Below are 19,144 nucleotides of genomic sequence, written 5' to 3' on the forward strand. Positions count from 1 at the left end.
TGCGCAGCTTTTGCTTTACCTATTAAACTGTCTTTATCTCAACCCACAAGTTTTCTCACTTTTACCCTTCTGATTGTCTCCCCCATCCCACTGGGGGGGAGTGAGCGAGCAGCTGGGTGGTGCTTAGTTGCTGGCTATGGTTAAACCACGACATTGCTGTAACCTAAACGCTAGCAAAATATGTTGTATATTATGCAACAATTAAATTTCTCTCCTGGTTTTACTTTTGGGGGTTTGGGGTTTTTTTGTTTGTTTTGGTTTGTGGTTTTTTGATTTTTTTTTTTTTTTACAGTGACTCCCAATAAAAGACAATCTGACTAGGTCACATTAAACTCAAAATCGAAACACAAATCAACCTCCACAGATGGTCTACTTTAATGCAGGGGTACTACACTGGTTCCTATCCAGTGGGAGAGGAGTTTCAACACAATCCACAATGAATTAAAGAAAATACATGATTCATGCAAGTTTCCTTAGATTTGAGAAAACCCATAAGCGTGCGGGAAGTAAACAGAGGTAACTGCCAAGATAAACAATGCCGTGCTGCATCCTGATTAGACTTAGCTCACAGTAAAAAGGACAAGATACAGGTTGAAGCTTGTAACCAGGATGATCCTCTCTCTCAAACCCACAGGGCTATAACATACACCTTGATCACGTATCTACAAAGCAAATGCTCCTGCCCTCCCACTTGCTACAGCAATTTTCTTTTGGTCTCTCAAATCCTACCTATGCCTCTTGCTCTTAGCTTGTAAAACCTAAACTTCTAACACTTCTCTCATTTTTTTGTGGGACTTGGGACAACAAGCCGATCTGCTCTCTGAAACTACTGCCAACCTCCCCAGCCTCCTGCATTGACAAACACTGGCCTGAGGAATGGACTTTTCTCTCTTTGTGATTATGAACACAGTGAAGGTGCATCCAGCTTGCGTGCACATCCTACCAGGATAACCAACGCTGTTCCATGGATTGCATGTTGAATTAAACAAAGCCAGCTGCTGTAGAATTTACACACACACACACACACCCTCTCTGTGGAAGAACTTACCCACCCTTCTGAGGGCATGAGAAGAGCTGTAGGAAGGACCTAGGTGACCATCAGCATTTGAGGGATTCAGTCTGCTCCCACACTATGGAGAAGGCTGGTTATCAGCCCAAATGAAAGAGCAACCCTGGGTTTAGCCTATCATCCCAGATGTGCTCACTAGCCAGAAGGAGGGTCATAGTGAGAGACCAGGTTTGATACTATAATGAAGATAAGGACTCTAACTTGCACGTGAACGTGTCCACATTTCTTCACTCCATTTTTTGCCTGGATTGGCCTCTGTTTTTAGAGTGCTTGCACACCAGGGTCACGTTAGCCGGGGGGGGGGGGGAAGAGAGGGGGGGGGAGGTCTGCTCTTTGCCCATGGCAGTAGGATGCTCAGCATCTCCCCAGTGATGCAAATTAACAAGCTTTGCTGCCAACTCTTTGCCACAGTGCAAAAGGTTTGTGAAACACAGCTCTGTGTCCAGATTCATTGTTCTCCCACTCCGCTGTTGCTCAGCAGCGAGGAATATTCCTCTTATTTCTTTCACAGTCACAAGGGCAAAGAGAACAGCAGCAGGCAGGTAAAGTGAATCTTTCTAAAATTGCAGATGAGTGTGAACCTTGCTCCAGTCCCTCCAAAGGCTCCCCAGTTAACCCAGTTTGACTCCCCACTGCAAAAGTGCCTGAATTTCTGTAAATCCTGCAACCTAGCAGGCCTTAATCACACCAGCCTAGCCTATGCAGTCATATCGAGCATCAGCTGGGAGAGGGCGTAAAGCCTCTGTGAGCATTACCTCCACTCCTCAGCAGCTGGACTGTCACTTTCTTCTCCATCCCATTACAGCTGAAGGGACAGGACAAAGCTGCTGGGGAAAAGGTGGTTGGATATTTGCCTACCTGTCAACAATAACAGAAGCAATTCACCGTGCAAGACATAGAAGACGACTCTACTTAATAACTGCTGTGGAAAAATGTAGAAGACGCAGGTGTGAGGGCTGTCCAGTGCAAACCACGAGGGAGGGAGCAAAGTTCTGCCCTCATTTCTGTCATGGTAACAGAGCAGGAAGGGAATAAGCTGCAGCAGCTGCCACCACCAGCAAAGCAAATGATCCCTGAATCATTTCACAGGCACCAAATGCTCCAGGAAGACTGGGACTTTACAGCCTTTCCTACAGAGGGACAGCAGCAAGCTTTTTCCCCTCACGGTCATTCACAAAGACAACAGACATGCAGGGGTCCTAGCACCCTCGAGGGAGACTGAGCGCCTCCTAAAAGACCATCTGGATGCCACCAGCCATGTCACGTGTGCTCCCCCATCCTACATAGACCCGGGCTGCCGTTGCATGCAGAAGCTCTCTAGTTATCCTTTCAAAGGTCACCAGTACAGCACAGGTCAGAAGTTTATCCCATTTATGCCCTTTTCTGACAACTCCACTCATTTGCATTACTGAGATGTGTCTGCACTGGGAAAAAGTCCAGGTGTCAAACACCATGGAATACTGAAACGGATGACATGAGTGTCCCATTTAAACCACATTTTTACAACCCTCTTTTTTGCCTGGCTTTTACATGCTTACAAGCCAAAGTTGTAGGCCCAGTTACTTGAATCTTTCTCAATGTTACTTGGGACACAGATGTAAAAAAAGGGAGACAAGTCCAAAATATAACTGGGGGGAGGAGTATAAATCTGAAAGTCACACAACCACAAAAAACCCCCAACCAACCAACCAACCCACACACACTACAACACTAAAGTTGCAGACACGCAATTTCATGTACTTTTTTCTGAATACCGTTGAGAGCTCTTGCAACCTCTCCCTTTCTAAAACTGTTCTGGGTGCATGTGGAGATATGCTAAGGTGAAAAATGAGCAAGGAAAATAGACATTCCTTTTAGCTCAAATTTCTCTAGATACACATCCAAATGCCACATCAAGATACCAACTTCTGAACAGAAGAACACAATAATAAAAGCAACCTACGTTAATTACAAAGTTTTAAATTAGCTACAAAGAAATAAAGTTATGATAGTAAACACATCCTTGTGGGGAGTCTAGTTTAAGTAAGAACTCTGGAAAACCTTAGGTGAAAATACTGTAATCTTGCTCTGTAGTTCTATATAAACAAAAGATACCAGTGTACAACTAATTATATGATTTATACCGACTTTGATACAACTTGTTCCTTTCATAGAAGCATGCAGTTCAGAATTATGTAGTCATACAAAAATTGACCTTCACTCATTTATTCAGATTTCATATTTTACATTTATCATCTTAAAAGCGACAGAAAAGAAATTTTTTTTTTTTTTTACTGGATGGCTATTATTTCAATATGAAATTTAATTCAGTTAAGTAATCATGAAAATTGCATTATCAACTTTTGTATGTTAGCTTTACTCTCATATTTTAATCAAAATATATTTTGCACTCAAAATTAACAAATTCAGTTTAAAAAACCCATTAAAAAGAAATCAGTAAAAAAATCCCCTGGATCTGTAACATAGAGAGATTTAATTGACTGTTTCCAGCTAAGTGTTTCCACCAAGATTTTAGAACTAGTAGATCTTAGTCTTTCATACATATGGTGTATTCAAAGATACAAGAACCCTTTTCTTAACTGAAAATTAGCTAATGATCATTGAAATTAATTAGCTGAATCCACCAAAATGGAGAAAGTATCCTTTCCGCCCCCATAAAAGAACTGTGCTTTCAAAAGCTTTAAAACTTGAATAATGTGTAACCAGAAGTATAGCCAAGGACTTTAATTAGTTCAGCTGTCTTATGTTCTTTACCACTTGGGCAACAAAGGTGCTGCTCATGTTTTATTTAAATAGTTAAATATATATTGTAGTAAGTTTTAGCACATTTCAAAAGTATTTCTAGAAAGAAAAAAAGCTAAAAGCATGGATGTATTTCTAAATAACAAACTATTATCCACTTGATTAACTCACTGCCTTGAAGAACAAAGCCCACCAGCTCCAGAGCTGGCCCAGACTGTGCAGTCAGAACAGAACGCCTGCATTGGTTGCTTTCCTTCTGCAACAAATATTTCAACGATAAGGACAAAAACATGTTCTCTTGTTAACACAATGATTAAAATATTGAATATCCTCCAGATGTCAATTAACAGACATTACCAATCAAACACAACAGCCATAGCAAAGCCAAAATGCTGGGGTCTCACTATGCCCACTTAAAGGTACAAGTATAACATTGCAAATTTCCACAGTCCACACCTACATGGCATGACCTATTTTAAAAAGCCAGAACTTTTATCTGCACTGTAATACGCATCTCAAATCATTTTAAGGTTAAGAAAATGCCCCCTATCTACTCTAGGGTTTTTTTTTAAATGTGTAAGATACTCACATATAAATGAACTTAAACACATAACCCACAAAAGCATCAGCTCATAATAGTCAATATTTTACTTCCTAACCTGAGAACATAAATAAATCATGTTATTTTATGTTGAATCTTCACAGAGCCACTTGAAGCAATGGACATTTTTAGTCTTTACAGCGTGAAAGCAAAGCTCATTGCCATAGACAATGGGAATAACATTAGTAGTTTCCTGCTTTAGACATTCATCAAGGTTTGTAACAAGGAAGTAGAAGTGAAGTTCAGTTGCTTTTAGAATATATTAAGGCAAATACACAGAACAACTGAATCTCTGGGCACTCCTCCTGCACAAAGGCAAATTCCTTGAATCAAGAACAAGATTATCTACACCCCCTATGTTGCTAGGATGAAAAGTGCTAGGACATAAGCCACCCAAGAAGAGAGCACAATGAAAATATTCCTGTCATGGTACACCTCCAGGAACTATGAAAATAAACATTTTAATCACCTTCGCAAATCAGCAGATTCATCTTCCACTGTGAGATCTGTCTGTACCATCTCCTGTTTCAGTTCTCCGATTTCTGAGGCAATTGTGTCAATGAGCTAGAAAGGGACAAAAATAGTATGACGTCAAGTGAGTGGAAGAGGCGTGGTAAAGAAGCACGGGCAAGTTTAGTCACCAGAGATTACTCTTTTTTTTTTTTTTTTTAAAATCGCATCCTATTTGAACTTCCCCTTGCAAAGGAAAAAGTAAGGGTTGAGGCCACTTATAATTGTTCTCGGAGGAAGAATAATTCCTGTTTTGTGCCAGTACAAAACCTTCCAGGTTGGCTAGCTTTTTTATTTAAATATATTAAACCTACAGCCTCAACATATTATACAGCAGCTTAAAAGAACTAAATGATTTGATCCTTTGTGGCATTTACTTTCTCAAACAAAAAGAAAAAATATAATTAGAAGAGTTTCATCTGCAAGAGTTATTTCAGAAAGGACACTAAGGCCAGCATTACAATGTTGTGGTGGATGAAAAGTAACAAAGCAAGGAAACGGGCGGCTGCTTTTCACATTAGGTCTTGGACTGCACTTGAACAGAGCAACTCAATTAAAAGAGAGATGCCTTGTAACACTTCAGCTCAGGTGGAACACAGTCTTAATTTTGGACACAAGGGCAAGAACTCATTTTAAAGTGGGCGAGATTAGCACTAGGGCTGTATCCTGAGAAACACAGCATTTGCTAGCCAGATGTCTGGGAAACGTTTTGTTGAGCAGAAACCAACTATGAAGTTTGCAAGGCGCACTGTCTTGGACATTCTTTGCAGCAACTGCATCAAGTTTGCTTGACACACCACACCATAACAGTATATAAACCCTGGCAGTGTTCCCCCTCTACTGCCTGTAGTGAAACCTAGTGAAAAACTTTGCAGTGATGCCATCTCCTCTACCACCACCCCCGCACCTCAGAGCAAACAAACAAAAACCCTGGCAGACTAAGTAAAAACAGCTTTCCAGTCCAGTCTTCATAGTCGCCCACAAGACACGACCCTGAGTCCCACTAGTGTTAAGTAGCTCAGTACAGAAGCATTTTCAGAAGATTGCAGGCAACATTTTCCTACTGTTTTATTGGAAGTTTTCCTCTACCTCAGAAACTCACACCCTCCTTTGCTGTGCAGCATTATTCTGATCAAGTCAAAAAAAGTTTCAGTCTCCGCTTACAACAGGCCAACTCCATTAAGCATACATTAAGTGAGAATGAATTACCACACACTACATCCATACCGTAGGCTTCTTTCTGTCAAGGTCGGAGCTCCCAGCCATACTGTACCACTGGCATTACAGTTTACAAAGATCTTCCACCGGCTGACTCTCAAACACCCCCTGAATCACCGCGGCAAGATGTGAGCAATGCCTTCCTGACCATGAGAAAGAGCAGCAGGAGGAACCCAAGTCGTCCTGACGGAGCAGCCTCGCACCTCACTGCAGCACTCAGCACCCCTACGAAACAGCACCTCCAAAAAAGAGCCGCCGAGTGCCCTCCTAGGCACAGGTAAAATCATTCCTCCTTTTGCATAAGGGATGAATCCAGCCCCCACATTGGCTTTACACAGTGAAAAATACACATCATTGCTCTTGGATGAGCCTCAATAGAAAGCCATTGCATCATCATGCACGTCTGACAGTGGTTATGGGCAGCAGCATCACCTTAGAGGGAAGCTTTGACCTGGGTGCTCAGAGAGCAGTACCAGGCTCTAGCCAGTACACAACTGACTGCATCTTGCAGATCACACTGCTTTGTTTTCTCTCTTTTAAAGCCTCTACCGCCTTAGCATCATCATCCTTAATACATTTATTCTTGTAATCCTCTGAAATGCAATATAGCTGCAATTCTCACCGACCTGATGGAGGGGGAGTTTCATGCTATGGTGTGCTGCCCCCAAACGGCAAGGTTCCACTTATTCCCTCGGGCTGGCTTGGCTGTTCATCCAGCCCTGTTAGCTGGTTCAGCTTGCTAAAAAGTTGGAAGACTTTTTCACTTTGTCTTTTGGTTAGATTTCTGCTGGCTTAATGACCTGAACCTAATCTCTGAGGGGGTCAGACAAACTCCAGAGCAGACACCAGGAAACAGAGGACAGCACCAGGCTGCCCCTTTCAGGAAGGGCACTAGATCCTATCAGCCCAATGTGAAATCATGCCCTGTTGCTCAGCCACCCCAGCAAATAGCCCAGGGTTTTGGGCTGTTCATGCTGACCTTGGAGCAGAGAAGCTATGCCCTGGTTTAGGCACCCCAAGCTAGCCAACAACTGGATCAGCCACCCTAAACTCCGCAATCTGACCAGGACACCTCTGGAATTCAGCCCACTCAGGTCTTCCAGCTGTCTACATAGTAGCAGGAAACATGCTTTTGGGCTGACACTTGCTAATGAAAACAGTAACTACCAGCATCTACAGGGAATAAAAAGCTGCACACCCCTATCACGCACTGTATTTGGTGTGGGTGTGTGCACGTGACGGTCTAAGAAACAACTCCCAGGATATTTAATCAAAAATTTTTCTGTTTAAAGTAACACCTGAAATTATGATAAGCCATGCCAAGATTTCAAGTCAACCATTAAAAGAACGGAATTCAAATAAATTTTTTCATCACGTGGATTGCTGTTCAGGTTTTAAAGAAAAAGAAAGCAATTGATCTATGGAAAGTCTCTGGCTACAAACCTAAACTACAGCTGATGTACTTAACCAATTTTTTTAACAGCAATCCTTCTGTACAGTAATCCTTCTGCACCTGTAAAGTAGAGAGATCCACTAATGCAGTTCAATAGCCAATTAATTCCACACAGAGAAGCTGACTACAAGTGTAAAAAGACAGAAAAATTGCAGTTGTCTTCCAAGCTGACTAAGCAGTAGAAGGGGAAGGATCAGCTCTACTAGGCCTAAATCTCTGATGAGCAATCCATTACAGTCTCTAGCTACAATAATCACTCTTAAGCTATTCAATTAGTTTCAAGCACGAATGTGCCTTCTTAAAGTTAGTTCTAAATAACTAATGGCATTCTAAAATATTGACACAATGGATTTCTTGTTATTTGTATCCAGATGTGTGAAACACAAGTTAAAAAACCCTAATAAATATATGTTCAGAAAGAAATACACAGTTTGCCATTTTTAAATAAGGAGCGTGACAAGTATAGGGAAAAAATGGAGCACACCTTTGGTGAAAAAAATCCATTCCAGGTTTAATTATAGCCTATCAATTACTTAAATCAGGATTTCCTCTTCCTGGATTAACATCACATTTCATAACTGATGGTGCTTCACAGTGGAACATACAGCCAAGGGGCTTGCTTTATTATAAAGAGAAGTTCCAATGCCAAAACAGAAGCAAAAAATATTAATTTTTAAGTACCTGCTGGATTTCCCCAGTCTTCATTCATTATTATGTTTGCTAAGTGCAATGAGGTAGTCGAACACAACCATACAAGTTGTTACTGCTAAATAAGATACATACTGCTGATGCAAGTCTTACTATGTCTCTACCGCTTTTGCAGCCTTCTTATCCCTTCCAGTTCTGCTGAAGCTTTTCATTTTGGTTCCTTAAAACAGCTCATAATTGCTCAGCACAGTCTTCTGTTCGCTTTTTTTACTCCCTTATCCTTCACACCTTTACCTACATCTTGGCATACATCTTACCACTTCCCTGCCCTATATTTTCTGTCCTCCATTCAAGAGCAACATGTTTCAACTTAGCCCCTTTTTCAAGTACGCAAACATGACTTGCAAATTTTAATTTACTTCAGTACCAGGAAATGGAACTTTTAGATTAAGAAGTAGATGGACTTAATTTAAGGCAGTATCATTCTCTTCCCAGCCTCACTGGGCACTACGTTTCCACCTTTCATATTAGCCTCCAAACAGTAGGTTTCTTGGATGAAATCCTCCCAGTCTCTCTGGCAACTGAATGAGTAAAATGGAATTCATTCTCTGTCTGCTGTGAAGTTTCTAGTATTTTCAGATCTCCTAACCTCCCAACTGCTCCAACAAGGTAGCATGCAGCCCTTCCTTGCTGCAGCAACTCTCTGCCACTGTTAAAGCCTTTCCGAAGTTGCACCTGAACACAACTGAGAGTTGAATTATTGCTTGAACTGACCAGATTACAGCCTTTTCTCTTTTCCCACCAGATAGCCACAAAGGCTCTGACACTGTCTGTGGAGTCATGAACGCAGACACATCAGGAACAGAACTGCCTTATGTGCTTCATCCTGCAGTAACAGCTAAAAAATTAACTTTTCTAATGGATGAAGCAAGGCTCAGTTTTTAGTTTTAAATCACAGCATTTCCCAAAGATGCTTCCTATTCACTGTGAGAGCGTGAAGTTTTTCAAGCACCAAGTAGTCATGAATATGAGCAATTTAGCCAGCTGTAAATATATTAGAGCTTCCTGTCACGGCTTGCCTGGAGCCATCTCAGAAGGAAGGCACCACTAGTCAGCTACCAGCATGCAACATGAGTCAGCACCTGGAGTATCATTATAGATGGCAATTGATTCACAATGATCTGCAACTATATTTGACCATTTAAAATATGAACTCATGATGGAAATCACTACGTGAAGCTCAACATGTTATTAAACACTATTCAAGGATTTAATCTGTTAATGAAACAGACGTACTGTAGATAAGAGCTCTGCCGCATGCGATATTGAATACGGTCAGCAGAGCAGCCTTTTCATTGAATTAGCAATATAACTCTACTCCAGCGCTACATGCACTAGTTGCCCCGTCTGATCACCTGTTGCAGGGCCTGACAGGGGGATCAGAAAGGGCCCAGGGAGAGCGTGAAACCAGAGGAATTACCCCCACCCCCAGCTCCTTCCATTGCACAGAGCATGGTAAAACCTAAGGAAAAAAAATCACACAAGCATCTTAAAGCCAGTCAATCTCAGAATAATCAAGCTGAAATTGACCATCTATTCGTTTTTCAAGGGATTATCATCAAACCACCCAAAGGGATTATGTCAGCTCTGCCTGGCAACAGATGTGTCTCTTTCAACAGCCTTCCTTCAAATGTCAGCTGTTTGCTTAAGATTCAAGCAGAGCAGGAGACAGACTGCTTGGCAATCCCCTGGCTTCTTCAAAGAAATCAACCATCCATACAGAGAAGCTGATCAGGAATAAGGGGAGGGTGAGTCAATGCTCCACCCAACTCTCAAAGTCTACCCGACATTTACTTTCCCTGGACCTGCACTTGAGGAAAGGCAGGGAGCTGAGATGCCTCAGGAACAGTCCCAGGTAGCAGTCTGCAGGCTGGGCATGGGAAGTCAGCCTGATGCTGACTGCACACCCCACCACAGCAGCTGCAGCTAGTGGATTTGTGCATTAACAACTTGTAGAAGCTGTAAAGAAGGCAAGGGGGAGATTTTGGCAGCTGGTTGGAGGTATGGGGGCACCAGCTATCACAAGAAGCAGCATGGGAAGCATGTGCATCTGCTTCAAAGCTAGAAAGGGGAAAGGGTAAGCAAAGTGGAGCAACCCTCTGTTACATTAGCAGCTGCTTTTGAATCATAAGCTGCCAGCACCACAGCCCAGACTTCTTTCCCTGCAAAACTTCCTATACTGGTAACTGCACAAAAGCTAAGCTGCTATTCCCCATGAACCAGCTGCTAGACATGACAATGAATCAGCTCTGCTTTAAGTAGCTCCTCTGCATGGGCAACATCACCTTAGTCTTTGCACCAACAAGATCAACTGTAGCCATAAAGAACCACAGTAGTAAGTGTGCCCTGTTCTCTGACACATCTAGAGAGATTAAATGGCTCACAGGCCAACAGTTTGCACAACAAAAAGTTTTTCAGCATCTTTCCCTAAAAAGTATACAATATGAGGAGCCCTCCACAGAAGCATCCATGGGCTTTCAGCCATCGCCTCAACACCTGCCTTGCTGTGTTGCTATCTGGCTGTTAACTGACTTAACTGTGTTAACTGGCTTCAACCAGAGTTGGGGGGGGGGGGGGGGGGAAAACCACAAACCCCCCCCCCCTCCCAGAAACAAAATCTCTAGGCACTACAGCAAAGAATTCTAATCCAACTTGTACTAACAGCATGATAACATGCTCAAAAATTCAAGCTGACGCTCCACACTTCACACTACCATTTCATATATCAGTTTGACCCTGGAAGATGGATCTACAATGCAAAGGAATTTAAACACTGTATAACCTTCCTACACGGCAGTTCCTTGGTTAGTTCTTTTGTTTACTTATACCTAAAAGCTAAGCATGGCAGCATGTTTTCTCATGCTTTCCAGTATCCAATTTATCTTTGGAAGTTATTTGTAGTTATTTTTGTATGGCTGCCACGTTCAGCCTCTTTAACACAACTGCCTTTTACACCTTTGTCTGGGAAAGGTACTTGCTTATGTAAGATTAAAGTTCTTGAAAACAAATATTTTAAAACAGGCTTTAACTTATAAATGCTTTAAATCAGAATAGCATAAGGCAAGCACTGCAGAACAGTTTTATCTTGAAGATGTTGTAATCTTAATGCTTTTTAATTTGTATGTCTGCCTTGAAGAGAACTTGTAAGAAACTGGTCCTTCCTGAGAGGAATTTTTCTTGTTTAGTGATTTTTTTTTTTCTTTTTCTAAAGAGTACTTAAACAAAATGGCACGTTTCAAGCAGTCTTATGCTCACATTCTGTTCTACAGGCCAAATTTCTTGGGTATGCTACATATCCTCCATGACACAAGGCAGTCTTTCCTTAGTCTATGAAAAGTCAGTACATCCTGGACAAGGAAACTAGGTCAAGTGCTGAGCATCAAACCTGAATATGACCTACAAAGTCCCCCAGAACGGGACACACTCCACAATCGAACTGTGACTCATCAGCTACCAGCATTTATCTTTAGAAAAGCCTGCTTGAAAGGAAGTCTTCTGTACATTTGCTTTCAAACTACGCCTCTACTAGGATGGATCACATGTAGAAAGTGTATTCAATAAGTGTTTCTGTCAGTTGTGAACTAAATTACTCACAAATAATTCTTGACATTATTCTAGTAGTGCTAAGTCTCTATCTTACCGAGTATGACAAAGAAACTTGTCATTACTAAAACATTTATCTTTAGGAATAAAAACCTTTTTTTTTCTTCAATAAACTGCCAATGTTTTCTGCAAATGGCAGCTAATTTTCCTTAAATTCTTTTTCATGTTAAAGAAAGTTACCCTTCTCCTGATTTAAAAAGAAAAAAAAGTCTTTTGGAGTTGCATCATTTGGGTATTATTGCAATTAACTGACACATACATGTTACAACAGCACCTGACAAATTATTTTCTATCAAATAACATGAGGTGTACTCATGATTTTATGACATCATTTCTGAAGTACTTAGGATCAATGAAACTTCTGGTTATTATACAGCGTATGTGATGCTTGCATGATTAGCATTATACAAGATGAGCTGCTAATAATATGTTTCTACAAAGTGCAGGAAGGATCCTGGGTGTGTACCATTATTAGATCCAACCCTGAGAAAACAAGCAGCAGCAGAAGGCTGCCTCCTTCTTAGCAGAAGGCTCAGAACATTTGAATTCTTCAAACAGATTTCTCTAGTCACAAAGAGCGCGATTCCCATTTTGCTGAAAATAATGGGAAAACTCACCCATTGGTTTCAACAGACTTGAAATCAAGACTATAAAAGGCAGTTTCCAAAGCGGAATACAATTGAAGTGGTCAGATGTATTTGCCAGAGGCCCCTGTTAGTGTAAAACAACATACACGAGCCCCAAAACTTAAAAAGTAATCTGAAGAATCTGTCACAGATTATTTGGGACTATGAAACAGATATTACCCTGCTATACTACAGAAAGAAGAGGTTTACATGAAAAGAAATGTGTTTGAAAGTATGACATCTTCTCAGGTGGTGAATTATTTAACAGTAAAAAAAACCCAAATCAAAAGGAGACCTTATATAACATGATAAATAGCCTTTTCTGTGTCTAATGTTTTTCCTTTGGAATTTATTTCTGATAAAGCACTGTTCTGTAAGTTAAAAAGAAACTACAATACAACCACTGTAAACCCAAATAATAATTGTGACTCAGACTGCATAAATTCACACAGCAGCCCAGTACAGTATTCCCTAACTAAACCTATCCTAAACATTAGATTGCCACAAATACCCATGTACTATAACTGTTTACATTCTTAAAATCCATGAACTAAATAATGAAATGCAAACATTTAAACCACAACGTTTCCTTTCATAATGTATCACACTATGCTTATTGTCAACTGATTCTTCGTTCAACAAGACCGATCTCAGCTTTTAGAAGCTGGCAGGGGTGACAACGTAATTCCTACATACAGATCACAAACATAACTCATCGCAGCTCCCCAGCACTCTCTCACCGGAGCACATACATTCCATTTTTATGTTTTACATCTTTCAGGATGTCATATAAGCAGCAAAAATCAGAGCAAGTGTGTTCACAAGAAGCAACACGCTCCCAAGGAGGTACAGTCACCTTTCTGAAGCTGCTCTGTCTACACATGCATCACTGCTGTGTGTCAGGGAAAGCACATGCCCAGGACCAGACACAGACTGGTGCCTCTCTCAGAAGCCCAGCATAGCTACAGGTCGTCTTATTCATTCAGCTCATGAAGAGTTTCCCAGTCCCAAGAGGACAAGTGGCTTTGACTTGATGTCTGTTTCAGGACATTTTTAGAAAAGTCATTCATCCATCACCGCATGGCAACTGAATTCCTATTTTTTGTGTTGAAACATAAATAAGCTTGTACAGAGAATTAATGAAACTGCCATCTTTCTGAGAGCGCATTGAAAGAGTCAGCCAAGGTGACCATTGTAGAATGTTTCCAAGCCCTGAGATTTACAACAGCAAAAGAGGAAAAGGTAAGATCAGTGCTTCTAATCTGGCAAGGGAACACGGGCTGAAGTTAGCAAGGATCAGTATCAGACTGGACAAATGAGCCTCAGCACTTACCACCCCCCCTTCCTGCCAGCATCTCATTTTTCATTCTTTCTGGAGACCTGCATCCTCTTTGGCATCACATCTTTTCCTTCCTGTTTTGATAAGCAGAGCGTAGCAACCCTCAAAGAGCACCCTGTGTGACAAGGTGGCGAAGCGCCAGAGACAAGCCAAACCGGGAATGCTATTTCTGGACTTTTCCAAATGTCTGAATACAATTAAATATTTTGATACGTGGCTGCAATTTCTGGTTATTTTGCACAGTGAGCTATGAATTCCCAAGACCACTAACATTATTCAGTGTCTTATTCATCAGTAAGCAATGAAGTTTTAGCTGATGTTTGATTATGGAACAGAAAAGCTTTAGTGGTGTAAAACCTCTGATGCCAGTTCAATAAAGACTGGAACATTTTGACGAGAAGGAAGATGGTTCAGTAAAAAGGATGTTTGTCAGAGACACATATTCAGTTCCTTGCTTTACCAGACTCCCTCTGTAACCATTGGCAAGCTATTCAGTCCCAGAATTACCCAAGCCTAACTCCATCTTTGCCTCATTTTTACTACTTGCTGGCTCTGAGCCTTCATCAACTGCAAGGTACAAAGACTCCAGAGAATTTAGCCTATAAAACTGTAGACATTCGCTCTTTGTCAAAATGAGGACAATACTGTTTTCCTGGTTTAATAACAAACAGTCGAAAGAATGAACGTGAAAAAACTAAGAGATGGTTAGAAGCTACAGCAATAGGAACTATTTAAGAACCAGAAATAAAAGTAAAGTTGGAATTTCCCACTGGTATTTGTCAATGAATTTTCTCATAAATGCTGCTCAGAACGGTAAGATACTCTTTATGAGGATTTAAGTGCCCTGAGAAACTGCATGCCAGCATGCTAAAGGATTCTTGGGCAACTGTAAAGTAACAAGCGCAACACAAGAGCCATATGCAGAAGTACACTACATAGTCTGTGCATCTGGGAGAGCATTCTGAAGTACAGGTCAGCATGGGTAAAAGGCTATATCTTAATTACTGGGTCTCCTAAACACAGACAGACAAGGCAAATTAAAATAATGTAAACTGAAAAAATCTGATGTGCCAAGTGTTTTCTTTGCTCGCCCGTCCAGCTGTAGCAAATGTAACTTCTTGCCACAATTTTACAAATGTGGAGGAATACAAGAAGGAGAAGGTAATTTCACTGTACACACAAGCGCACACACACATAACACTGGGTACACTACACACAGGCTGGATACACTGACTACCTGCAGTTTCCAATTCGACACCAGAGGTTCAGAACGGTGGTCCAACAGTGCAACTTCCCAGGGATGGTGAGAGGTCTGAAAAGGTAGCTTTGAGGCATCTTTTATTCCCACTATTCTTCAGGCCATTCCCCTGCCAGGCTGTCCTTAGTTAGTTTCTTAATTGACAATGCTTCTTACGGCCTTAAGAGTCTAGTGTCTTGAAATTGCTCAGGCATACTGCATTCCTAATAATTTTGAGTAACTACAACCATGATATCATGAACAGGAGGTGCACAAAATAGCTATCCCAGCATTTATTTTCCACACAAGAATTACTTACACAAGGAGATACCAAAGGACTGCAGAAAGTTACACAGGCACTTACTTACAGTCCCACTGACATCATGACTCCTTCAGCACACGTGTAAGTGACAACCTAGAAATATTCCTCATAAGTGAGACAGTTTCTTGCTATGATTTGAAAATATGACCATTCACCCTATACGTCTGTGGACCGCCATCAAACAAGGTCGATGCTTGCATTTATGAGATACGAGACATAACAAAAGTGTGTTGCAAAACTGAGAAGCAGTTCCTGTCCCCAGAAGACCCTGTTTATTGCTGACCACGTGAAGCTCTGGGCAAACCAAAGAGGAAAACACACTGTCCCTGCAGCACTGGTCAATTGTTTTCTAAAGATTGGCCTGGTAAGATTGCCTTAAGAAAACATGCAACACATGAAACAAACACTTCAATGTGTATGCGTGTCACTACAACAGTACTATGAAGCTGGTCCTACACGCTGCATTGGTGGTCATTATAGCTCTCCGTGTGCTAAAGGCACCAGCCACCACTTGCGTGGTTCTCCTTTCCCTGTAGCCTATCATGAGTGTATTTATCATCTGCTAGAACACCCACCCCCACCCCTTATCCCCCCAAGCATTAGGGTCAGACTCAGGCAGCAGCAGAACGACATTTCTGTCCCAGAGGAACAGAGGGAATGGAAACAGCAACACCTGAAATGCGTGGCATGGGTCCCCTGAGGAGAGCGCAGTGCGCTAGGAGCAGCGGAGGAGGCAGGAGCTAGGAACAGTCAGTAAAGTGGCAGCTGCTTGCCACTAGTCAGAGCTTTGGCTCGTCAATCACATTTGCTGCAGTACTAGAAAAAGAAAAGTAGTATGCTTTTTCTTAATATAAGCTGAGATGGCAGCAAGTATTAGCATCTTTCACTGGAAGAAGCTACAGCAGGCGATGAATATTCTCGGGGAAGGGAAGCGATCAAGGTAAGTTAATTCAGTGCTCAGAAGCACCTGTAAATTTTGATTGCTCCTTAGAGCAAAGCCTTGCCCAGCAAGACAGCCACTGTGACCCTAGCGTTACACAAACAGCAAAATTCTAGCGCAGAACAAATTCAACTCTGTTGTATCTAACCCTGATCCCAAGCTGGTCTATGTGACACTTCACTCTCTTCCTCACATCAGAAAAATACACATATCTTCCTGGCCAGCGGTAGGACACCACAGTTTCATAGGTCAGCGTACTTTCAATACGTTGGCACTGCCTGGAGACTATTCTCCCTGTCCTGCTCCCTAGAAGTACATGGTGTTCACAGCTGTACTCACACAGTGCACACGAAGGCTTTGTTAACTACATTTCAGATCAACTAATCCTTTTTTCCAGAACAAAATGTTAACTACAGCCGTCTCTACAATTAACTTCAGCACTGCCTCCAGACCTCCTCCACTATACATAAATAAAACAGTTAATGGGATTCAGTCATCTTCTGAAAACCATACTGATAACTCCTACTGCACCTCTGCTTTTTGTGATGCCAACCTGAAAGATGACAGTTCTCCAAAGTCTCTCCGCTGCATAAAGTCTCTCTCTGTCGTATAAAAAGACCAAAACATTCCCACATTCCCCAAGAAAACAGTAAGCTCACTGCAGCCCCGAAAGCCCTCCAACTGATCCCCCAAAGCCTTAACAAACCTCACATAGAGCAGGAGACAGAAGAGAGGACACAGTGACCCATGCTTACTTTTGCAGTGTGATTGTTCACGCCTAAGCTAAGCTACTACTGCTGAGCAAATCTGGGGGCCAATCATGCAAGTTAACTCTGCAGGAAATACTGGGGAAAAAACAAAATTAAGTCATCAAGTTTAATCCTTGACAGAAGTTCCCAGAGACAGAGCAGAAGTGAAGATGATCACAGAAGATGCACAAAACCTAATGACGGCAGGCAGCCAATCTGAAGTACATCCTTTCTCATGCAATTCTCAAGGTTCCATTTTCCAGCTGCAATGAGATTACCGGGACAAAAATCAGATATTGACGTGCAGGGAAAAATGCATTTCTAAAGAGTTCCAGGGAGCATTTGAAGGTGCTTCAACTGAGGGCTCTACCTCCCTGCAGCTCTGAGCACCACCTCAAGTCTGGAGAGGCCTCCGCCCATGCCTGTACTCCCAGGTGTTTCCCAGGGGCATTAGGAGAGCATATGTTGCACCCTGCCTTCCTGGCCCCTTTCATACATTGCCATGCATTAGATCTGTTCCGTGATGGAATGGGATTGGAGGGAGGCAGAAGGGCTCTCACCCTAAACATATTTCTCACTGGAACATGCTGTATTACGTGTGCTGTAAGCCACGTGACATCTCAAAACAGCCCCCAGAACACAGAAACGCTAAACGGAATTATTTCTGTTTTCTCTCTATAAGCACGTCCATGCCAGAACAGAACTATTAGCTCTCAGTGCCCGTATCATCAGGAAGCTGGGCTGAGTATCTTATAGGAGGAAGCATTAGACTCCTTTAAAGTATGTAGGCACCCAAAGACAGAGACATCTGCCTTGCTGGATTTTTGAGTATGGTGTGAGCTCAGCACCAGCTTCTTGTTAATTTCAAACAAGATGCACTTAGGCTTTAAAAAAACCCAACCAAACAAAACCCACAAGAAAACCAAACCCACCAAAACTCAAAAAGGACTGAAATATACATTGAGAATACAAATGTTGTATTTTTGTGAGTGTTCAGATTACACACAAACAAGGAGCCCGCACCAATTTTTCTTAAAATAGTCAAGGAAATGAAACCCATTTTCAATCCACTAATGGAAATCATAAACCTGTACCACAGCTTTAAGCTACACAAATCCAGTTTATTAAAGCTCTAGTAATTTTATGCCTATGCATAATAAAGCTTATGTTCTCAGCATTAGCAGCAAAGAAAGCCACAAGCTGTTTTACACCGAATATTCTATTCAGTGTACAGAAGAACAATACACACATGAAATACCTGGATGGTAATCTAACCACAAATACTACCTGTAAAAAGAGATGCTCAATGAAATGCTTCCTATTTTACAGAAAAAGCTTGCTACGTATCACAGACTATACTGCACATCCTGCAGCACTCGTTTCACATAAAATCATGTGCTTTATGTTCTGTATAAATATCCCATTTACCTTAAAGAAACTTCCTCTTTTGTCCAGACAACAGGCTTTCATTGTCAAAGACGACATCTTCCCTGGGAAGACTCCACTGTATGCCTTCAACTCCTAAAAGTAGAAACATTTTTTTAATGGTTAGTCCAGGCTGTAGGAAATTCCTTTCTAAGCCACAGAAACAGTCACGACAAGCCTTCTGCCAAAACCCTTTCCGTCAACAACATGGTGCCATTTATTTCCTACCCGAGTCCTTACATATCCCTTTAGTCTATTATTTTTCCATAAATTGTTTCAAAAAGACAGTGCTACTCAGAGTACCATGTTTCTCCCTTCTCTTCACTGCTGATCTGAGTAGATTTTAATGTGCTCATTAAAAAAGAATGCTAAAACATAATGATTGCTTTGTTTGTTTGCTTGAGCTCAGCGTGTAGTACAAATAGAACAAAATGTTAGATGTCACTACAATCCGCTCTCAAGTATTACAGTATTAATGCGACTGACCGGGAGGGGGTGGGGAATCAGAAGTCACCCACAAGGGAGAAAACATATTACCATGAATGTAAAAAACAACAAAAAAAGGCAACCCCCCCCCCCACCAAAAAACCCAAAAAACCCCA

At 41.6% G+C, this 19,144-nt stretch overlaps 1 protein-coding gene across 2 annotated transcripts in view; it reads right to left on the minus strand.

Annotated features, from left to right (window-relative positions):
- Window positions 1-18,612, minus strand: part of RIN2 (Ras and Rab interactor 2) — a 53,666-nt gene extending 35,054 nt beyond the window's left edge. Inside the window, exons 1-2 of one of the 2 annotated variants that reach the window (XM_009288427.1) lie at window positions 18,546-18,612; window positions 4,882-4,976 (exon numbers count right to left, since the gene is read on the minus strand). In XM_009288427.1, the coding sequence (XP_009286702.1) occupies window positions 4,882-4,976; window positions 18,546-18,602 (152 nt within the window). In that variant the 5' untranslated portion in view covers window positions 18,603-18,612. The remainder of the gene's footprint in view (window positions 1-4,881; window positions 4,977-18,545) is intronic. The other variant, XM_009288428.2, reaches the window with a different exon arrangement.
- Window positions 18,613-19,144: the final 532 nt, after the last annotated feature.

This window comes from Aptenodytes forsteri, unplaced genomic scaffold, assembly GCF_000699145.1.
Source record: "Aptenodytes forsteri isolate BGI_AS27 unplaced genomic scaffold, ASM69914v1 Scaffold185, whole genome shotgun sequence".
NCBI classification, from domain to species: Eukaryota; Metazoa; Chordata; class Aves; order Sphenisciformes; family Spheniscidae; genus Aptenodytes; species Aptenodytes forsteri.